This window comes from Arachis hypogaea, chromosome 18, assembly GCF_003086295.3.
Source record: "Arachis hypogaea cultivar Tifrunner chromosome 18, arahy.Tifrunner.gnm2.J5K5, whole genome shotgun sequence".
NCBI classification, from domain to species: Eukaryota; Viridiplantae; Streptophyta; class Magnoliopsida; order Fabales; family Fabaceae; genus Arachis; species Arachis hypogaea.
This window is the reverse complement of record NC_092053.1, coordinates 133,609,924-133,619,192: the sequence shown is the minus strand read 5'-3', so window position 1 is coordinate 133,619,192 and position 9,269 is coordinate 133,609,924. Positions and strand designations below refer to the sequence as shown.

The 9,269-nt window shown below is 32.1% G+C and overlaps 1 protein-coding gene across 1 annotated transcript; it reads left to right on the top strand.

The window, feature by feature from the left end:
* Nucleotides 1–6,426, top strand: LOC112771146 (uncharacterized). Its single transcript, XM_025815779.3, has 7 exons — nt 1–526; nt 1,638–2,034; nt 2,199–2,355; nt 2,859–2,903; nt 3,708–3,873; nt 3,981–4,348; nt 4,866–6,426. Exons 1-7 carry the CDS (start codon nt 380–382, stop codon nt 5,182–5,184), a joined length of 1,599 nt encoding a protein of 532 aa, XP_025671564.1. The 5' UTR covers nt 1–379; the 3' UTR covers nt 5,185–6,426.
* Nucleotides 6,427–9,269: the final 2,843 nt, after the last annotated feature.

The window sequence follows — 9,269 nt, the reverse complement described above, 5'->3', positions numbered from 1 at the left end:
GTTCATTGATAGAAAAAAAAAAAAGAAAAGTTATCATCATCTTCATCGATATATAGTTAGTGGATTTAATTTGAATATATTTTCTTCTCTCTCTCTATCTATCTATCTATATCTATCTATCTATAATACTAAGTTATTTTTTTGGAAAAAACAGCTCGCCGACTTCAATTATTTATATTTTTATTTATTAATAGTTAATTAATTAATTAATGTGATAATAATACACAAATAAGTATTGATTATTGATTAATATTAATATTAATATTAATAATTAGGTAACATTTTTCGTGCTCTTAGAAATGTTAGTACTGTTACCGTCTCTTCTTCTCTTCTATTCTCTTCTCTTCTCAGAGAAATAGCATCGTAGTAATCTCCGAAAATGGATAACGGCGAAGATAACGGCGTTAACGGCGCCGGCGGAACCACTACCAAGGAGGAGCAAGAGGAGGCATTGGTAGCTCTCATCGAACACCGTACTCGCGAAGTCAAAAACCTCCGTCACCGCCTCTCCTATTACAAATCGCAGGTTTTTATTTTTTTTTCTTTTTAACCTCTCATTTTTCCGTTATTATGCTTCCACATTTCGATTTGTTTATTTATTTATTTATTTATTTATTTATGATATTGAACTGTTTCGAATGATTAACAGTATTTGAGCTAGGAGGGAAAAAAAAGGAGCATGTTCATTATATATGAGTGTTTGTTTCTTTTGTAGCAGAATTGATGTAAAGTTAGAATAACTTTGAATTCATGTTTTCACAGTTATAAAGAATCTATTTGATTCGTTGCTTTATTTTCTTTGTTTTGTTGGTATAAAAGTCGAGAAAATCGTGGTTTGTTGTGTGCCCTTTTTTTGGTTCCTGAAGGTAGAAACATAGATACTTTTGATATACTTTAGTCTTTACTTGCATGAAGTTCATTTCACTCTGCTATATGGCTGGTTCTGCTTTTTGTTGGCAACCATAATGCATTTCTTTCTTTATGGAAAAATTGTAAATTTTATATTTTTTTTGGGTTCCATAAGCTTCTTAATGAAAGCAAGGAAAAAAGAGAAGTTTTTGTAACCCTAATGCAGCAATTATGAAATTCCTAAGATTATTTTGATTCTCCACTTGTATTTTTACTCTCCTACAAAACTCACTTTAACTGCTGAAGCATGTAGTTTTGTTTCTAGTTAATAGGTTGATATGTGGTCATTGTAATCCTGTGACAACTTATTTTGAATTTTCTGTTGATAGTATTCAACATTTGGTTTTCTCTTTTATTCTTTGGAATGCGCTTTTGTTTTGGTAGCAGTTGCATATGCATGCATACAAGTTGGTTCACTCTGGTTGGTTCTGACTTCAGTATGAATACACTGCAAATGTGTTTTGTGTCATGTTTTGATGGCTGTAGTTTGGTTTGGCTCTTGTTTAAACTGTATTCTGTGATGGAATCTTTCTATGAATTTCGAAAAACTTATTTATGAATAAATTGTTCTTAGGTTTGGAGCAATGCTATCCATGTTGTCAATATTTCAAGTGATAACTTTTTGTCTTCTAATTTTGATATTGTGAAACATTATCATCTGTAGTCTGCACAATTTTTTTTTTGAATCTCTTCTCAGAATTATTTGCTGAATGTATGTTTTGGTGCAGCTTGAGGAAGCAGAAAAAAGGCTGCAAGATTCCGAGACAAAATTGGCTCGCCTTCGAGGTCAAACTAATAATGCTGTGTCATCTAGAAGTTCCTTAGACAATGGAATTAAAACTGTGAAGGTAGAACGTAGATCAAGCAGTCCAACAGATAGAAATGAAGATTCTTCCAAAAAACACCATCAATCCAAACCAGAACTTCTTATTCCTGCCGTGCAACCAAAAACTTCGCAACCAACACCGCCAAGATCTTCTACAAAAGCTGCCGTAACTTCTGGTTCTGAAGCAAGTCCATCAGTTCACAGTTCTGGTTCTAGAGTAAAATCTGAAATATCCCAAAGACCTTCTTCTGAGAAGAAGAGTACTGAAGACAAGGACAGAGGGACCAAAAGGAAGTTTGGTAAGACATTCATCTCTAGCGCGGCCTTCATTTTATGTGGATTTGGCTAGTCCATGGATGATATCAATGGTTATGTGCTTCTCTTTGAATTTCATGTTAGATATTGCTGTCCTCTCCATTTCAAGTGTAACTTTAATTTCACAAGATTTCATTTTGCTTTCCAGAGCAAAAAGAACACAAGGAATTGATTCCTTTAATACGCAAAAGTGCTTCACCAAAGTTGGTATATTGTCATACAAGCAACCATATCTCAAGTCAACACAAGAGGAAATTGCGGAGTCTTGCTTATTGTCCTGTAAATGATAATCTTTTCGTGACCAGGTAATATACGCATTTCTTTTCTATAAATCTTTCCTTTTAGTATGTTAGAGCTACCTTCTTTTTTTCCTCCAAAAAAAAAAAAACTTCTCTCAGCTTTTGGCCACGACAACTCTATTGTAAAATCTTATCAGTTGATACCAAAGGAAATTCGATTGCAATATGACTATTAGGCTTTAAGTTTTAGTGATTCGGCCATATTGAAGAATGTAAAAAGTCTACATGTGTGAGACATTTGATTGCCATCTAAGGTCGTGATTTTAAGTTTCTTTAAACTTGCATATGCTAGGATGCATGATGAGGCTTCTGGAGTATTACCTTTATTCTTGAGTACATTTTCTTTCCGCGTCTTTTGTTGGAACCATTTTCTAAGATTCAAGTTGCTAGAACTAAAGTGATAAAAAATATATAGTGGCTAGGTTTATTATCATCATCATCATTATTATTATAAAAGATTTATCTATCTTCTGAGGCTTATTCTTGCTACTTTTGTGGAATGCTTGCAGTGCTTTGGATGGAGGGCTCAACTTGTGGCAAATTCAGGCTAGGGGGTATACCCTTCATCTTTATCTTTGTTGTTAAATTCCTTAATATTTTTTGAAAATTTTATAGTTTTCCTATTATGTCTTACATACTGGTCCAATGATGGCATCAAAATGTCTGATATGCAAGATATGAACTTAAATGTACAGATCTCCTTTATGGATTTGCAAGCAATTGGACTTTGTGAATCTCACTTTTAATATCATGACATGTCTAACGTTTGGCTCTTGACTCTCTGATCATTTGCTATAATAAGACATTCACTATTAAATGGACAATCTTTCTCAAATGTTTTTTATCAGTGAATGCTGGAAGGTAATACATTTTTTATTTTTTTTTTAAATTTAATTTTTTTTTTGCTTCCTTAATAATACCCAGCTAGGGTATTCCAAGGTTTTGAGTAGCAATGTTATTACATTCGAATTAATATTGGAAAGTAAATAGGTGATATGGATTGTGTGCTAGTTCTACTGCTTTTGAATCTTGCTTTGTTCTTTTGTTTTATTAAATTTCATTAATTTTATACAGTTCTACTTTCATCTTGTTTTGTGTTTGATACTTCAAGAGATACCATGCACAGACTACAGTTTCTTGGTTAATCACAATCTTCCTTTCATGCAGTACTTTTATTGCTGTTGTTGTTTTGGTGAAATGTGAATATGAATATAAATAGAACTAACCAAAGGCCTATTGGAAGTTTCAAAGAGGATGAAAAGGAGTGGTTGATTATAGAATATTATAACTTAAAACTATTTCAAAAGTTGATCTTGTTATCTATAACATGTTCTCTTTCTACGTCTTGACTTTTGTAGATCATCAGCCTCCCGACTTAGCTCTACTGATTGTTCATCCTCAAAGCAGCGGAGATGGCCGGAAGATTTAGCCTGGCACCCAGATGGAAACAGGCTATTTGCAGTATACAGCGCCGATGGGGGAGACTCTCAAGTATCAGTTATGAATCTGAATAAAGGTCGAGGGGTAAGGCTCGTGAGACCAAATATCATGGCGTAAAAGTTAAAAAGTTTTCTACTGGGGTTCTTGTATTGTTGATTGCAGATATATGCAAAATTTGTATGAAATCACAGGGAGATCGAGTAAGATACTTAGAGGACAAGCCGCATGTTAAGGGTATTATCAATGGCATTGTTTTTCCTCCCTGGGAAGATACATGTTTCCTAACTGGCGGAAGTGACCATGCTGTTGTGCTTTGGAGCGAACAAGATGGCGAGAAATGGAAGCCAAAAGCGTTGCACAGGAATCTTCATTCTTCTGCTGTCATGGGTGTTGCTGGTCTACATCATAAACAGATTGTGTTGTCTGCTGGTGCCGACAAGAGAATATTCGGGTTTGATGTTCGTGCTGGTAGAGCAGATTACAGGCATCAAGTTGATACTAAATGCATGAGTGTCCTACCCAATCCATGTGACTTCAATTTATTCATGGTTCAAACAGGGTAAGTCATATCCACTTTGGTTTTCTCAAGTTTTTGCTGTGTTATGTTTGCCTTCGTAACATGTTGGATACTTGGTTTATGGGAAATATATATCAAAGCATGTTCATTTGGAATTAGTAATATACTATTTAGGTTCAAAACCTTAAAAACCAGATGAAATAGTTTTCCCATCTTGTTTGTTAATGAGAAGTCCTGGCCAAAGGTGCGTTTGTCTCGCATCATTTTGGCAAAAAGATCAATTCTTTTTACTTCATATATTTGGTTAACTGATATAATTAGGTTAGGCTGCCTACATTACATCCTTTGGGTGCAACATTTTCCAAATCCTCCAGGCCGCCCCCTTGTTTTTTTTTTTTTCAAGAAATAATCGAAAACAAATAGGTTGAAGCTATGAAATCCCTATTTCTAAAATGTGGCTTGTAGTTTTGGTGGTTATTATTTTCTACATTGAATTCAGAGTATTCTCTTGTTACTTGCAAGTTCACTTGGTATATTAAGTACATTTTCTTTCTTTTAGGACTCATGAGAAGCAGCTAAGGTTATATGATATACGACTGAGGCAGACAGAACTTCATGCTTTCGGATGGAAGCAAGAAAGTAGCGATTCTCAATCGGCTCTGATAAATCAAGCTTGGTCTCCTGATGGACTATACATATCATCTGGTTCAGTAGATCCTGTTATCCACATATTCGACATCAGGTACAACGCGAACAAGCCTTCGCAGTCGATAAGAGCGCATCAGAAGCGCGTCTTCAAAGCAACATGGCTTCAGTCAATGCCTGTTCTCATTTCCATATCTTCGGATCTCAACATTGGATTGCACAAAATTTCATAGGTACAAAGAACATCTCTATAAGACTATACATACGCCCTGCCCCCATGAAAGTAGCGTGTTTCTGTTGCCACTTTTTGTTGGTGATGGATGCTGAATTCTCGTTTTACTTGTAATTTCTGAGGGAAGAACATTAACTTGTGCAACCTTGGGAAGTTTAAGGGTTGCAAAGAGTGAAAAGGGGTAGGCACTTGTTTTGGAACATAGCCTTGACAAATACTAGGAAAGTTTTGGTTGGAAAGGGATGCTCGGATGTTGGATTTGACACCTGTTGGTTGGATACACTGTCAATTACTTAATGGTTAGAAACCTCAAAATCTTTTGATAAAAAAAATAGAAACCTCAAGAAAAAAAAAAAAAAAAAACTCATTTAATACTTGATAAGTGAATGTACAAGTCTGAGAGAGAATATGTTCTTAAACTTTTCCCCCATAATTAATTAACTATTATGGTGAAAAATCGAAATGGGTAAGGCTATTGTTTAATGGAATGGATAGTTGAATACGCGAAAACTTAACGAGCATTTTTTATACTTGTGTTATGCTTTTTGGGTCTAAATATGTCTCAATAAAATATAAAAAAATGCTCTTCCAAATACATTTAGATATATTCAAATATTATTGTGTTGGAAGTCCGTTTTCGTTCTTAACATATATTTTAAAAATAATTTTAGAAATAGAATATATTATTATTTATTAAAATAAAAATTTATCTTAAATATTTTAGATAACTAAAAAATGTTAAAAATATTAAAAAATTAATTTATATTTTAATATTAATAAAATATTAATTTCTTTACAATTATCTAAAAATAATATATATATATATATAAGTTCATATAAGAACAAATGTATTCTTTATTAAATAAATAAGTTTTAATTTTTTATTTAATTCAAATTTAAAAATTTTCAGAGAACACTGAATTTTTTTGTTAGAAACGTCATTCACTCTATAATGTGTCCCCGAATACTCTCAACAAAAAAAAAAAAAAAATGAAATGATGTCGTGTGGTATGTGAATGTCCGTTGATGGTTAGTTTGTTAGGTATGTGAATGTCCGTTGATGGTTAGTTTGTCAATTTAAGGCTGTTTGTTTGGTGAGACAGAGATATTAGATACAGTGGTTTATGTCTATCATTTGTTTGTTAAAATGTTATTATTTAACATTGAGATCCGGAGACACGATGTATAAAACACAAAGTTTGATTTTTTTTTTATTTTTAATTATTTTTAAAATTATTAATTTTTATCTCTGACTGATTGTGACAATAACAAAATATATTAAAAAAAAATTGATATTTAATTTATATCTACGTATTCTGTACATTATTAATAAGGATAATTATAGTGTACAGATTCCATTATATAAAGATTTACAGATATTCAAATTGAAAGAAATCAGAGGTGACACGTGTCCAAGAGCAATGCAATTGGGAGCAGCGTGGTAGTCTGTGTAGAACGGTACGAAGCTAAGCTGCTGAAGCTGAAAGGGTGAATGGCTCCGTTGGGTTTTTTTTTTTTTCCGAAAATGTCAAAACGGATAGTTGGAGCCAAGCATGTTGTTGCAATGCTTGGGCCGGGAGACCAAAAAATTTCACATAAGGCCTTGGTTATTTTAGGTGTTATTATGGATAGTGAAAACTATGATGTAGGAGGAATATATCATTGAAAAGTATATGACTCCTGAACGAAAAATGAAAGAGTATATCACCCAAATGAATATAGTAAATGTGACCAGAAAAAATATTTCTAAGTTAATATAGTAAATGTGATTTAACCAATATTAAATATGCAATTACGCATTGTAGTATTAATAATAGATGTATGACATATTTTGCCCAAAAATTGCAATAAAAAAATATTTGTAAGTTAATATACTTTAGATGTATTAATTACAGTTATTTATTATATTATTGTCTAACTAATATACGTGAAGATTCAAAAATATAAATACATTAAGATTAAATATTTTAATATTTTCGTATGTTATTTTTGTCCAAAAGTCAAAATTTTTCTATATCCGTTACTGGTTGACGCTATAATTACTGAATGTTAAACCCCTAATCTGATGTGGAGTGTTCAGGTGACATTTTTTTTTTTGTATTCTAAGTATTATTTCTAATTAAAAGAAGGCAATAGAAAATGTTACTTTGATTAGTGTAGATGTGAGTATGCCTCTTATGTAAAAATAGTATTGGTGACGAGTAGAAGTAAAATCAGAAAACAGTTAGCAGATGATCTTCAAGGTATTTTGGGTGGAAGTTATGAAATAGTGGAAGGAGTGACGATGACACAAAATGAAGGTTAGATTCATGAATAATGCAGTTGACTTGTTTGTTTGTTGTGGTGAAAGTAAACCGTCACACTAAACCATAACAGTAAACCCTAAATGATAAATCCAAAACCCAAAAAATCGACTAATTTGTGAATTTCTTGTTGGGAAAGTATAAGGTAGCACTAACTCCGGAACATTATACCTGAATCTGGTACCCGAAAACTCAAAATCGAAAAAACCTGAACCATAGTCCTAAAACCCAAAAACCGAAAAAATAAAGTCTATACCTTTAAAGCCTAAATTGCAGTTGATTTGTCTATTTCTCTATGTGAGAGGACACCGTAACACTAATTCCTGAACCGTGAACCATGAACCATGTAAGCTGAACCGTAAATTATAAATCTTAAATTTTAAACCGTAATTCATGATCTATAGTCCTTAAACGATAAACCGCAATCCAATAAACTGGTCAGTAGAGTGGACTGAATCATAGTTGTAAAAACTGACGCGATGATTGAATCGGTCAGATAACTAGTTTATTGATTTATTGGTTTAATGGATAAGTTATTGGTTGTCTAGATAGAACCGGTCCTATGCAAGTAAAGAAATTAAAATAGTCACAAGTTTAAAATTACAATTTAAAATAAATATCATCACCAATATTTTAAAAAAATCAAGTTTTAACAAATTATAATTAATAAGTTGTTGTTCAAGGATCATAACATAAGTATATAAAATTGTAGTATATTTTTATAATAAAGAATTTTAAAAGCAGCTAATAAGAGGGAAAAAAAAATTAAGAATTCTATTTACGAAATAGATATAAAGAGTATGAAGTTATTAGTTAGTTATGAAAGCTTGGCATGAGATAGTGTATCGAAACTGTTTTAACATAGAATTCATCAAGGAAAATGTTGCAAGTGACAAAAAGAAATTCATTATAATTAAAAAATACATTATATCACTGGTCAACTTATAATTAACATATTAACACTCATTATGTCATTAGTGAATTCATCAGCACCTTCGCAAGGAATAAAAAAATATTTTCTCCACTTAACTAAACCAGCAACAGCTATTCTGCCATCTCGTCTTCTACTTAACTGATTGAACTTAATTCACCTGTTTCTTCCTTGAGTGAAAATAAAGGTTGCCCAATGTATTCCTTTCCTTAACAAAACTCACCAATTTTAACTTTTCTTCACAAACTTAAAAACAGAAACTAATAGCCTATACATCATATTAGGCACAACAAAGTTCTCAGCACAATTGTTAACATGAGAGTAAAAATCCTTTTTAGATTTTAATCACAGAAATTAAAAAAAAAAATTATGTCTATTATAATATCAACAACAAATTAATATCTAATTATAATTCATTTACAAGCTTCATTATAATTTACATATATGGCCTCTCCCCTATGAAACAAAATTTTGGATTTACCATATCTATGTGTCTACTATCTTTAAAGTTATCCATGCTTAGTAGAGTGCAACAAGTCTTTAACTCTACAACAACTCTAATATTCAGAGGCAATCAAGCATAGAACATTCCTTTCTGAATAAACCAAGCAATTTACAATACAACACATGGAACTAACAGCTTAAATCAATTTCCATGGAGAACATATGAACTATCAAAGTGCATACTAAAAGATGACAAAAACCTACATGGGCAATACCAGGAAGTGCCATCTCAACATCTATATATTCATTATCATGCCTACCTTGCTAGCAGGACCCATAGCAATAAAACCGTTTAAAACCCAGCATCATCATACACATGTTAAAATTAAATTCTCTATAGTTGTCCAT

Coding starts and splice junctions, on each gene's coding strand:
- LOC112771146 (XM_025815779.3), top strand. CDS start 380: ATGGATAACGGCGAAGATAACGGCGTTAACGGCGCCGGCGGAACCACT. Junction 527..1,637: donor TCTCCTATTACAAATCGCAG/GTTTTTATTTTT, acceptor GTTTTGGTGCAG/CTTGAGGAAGCAGAAAAAAG. Junction 4,349..4,865: donor TTATTCATGGTTCAAACAGG/GTAAGTCATATC, acceptor TCTTTCTTTTAG/GACTCATGAGAAGCAGCTAA.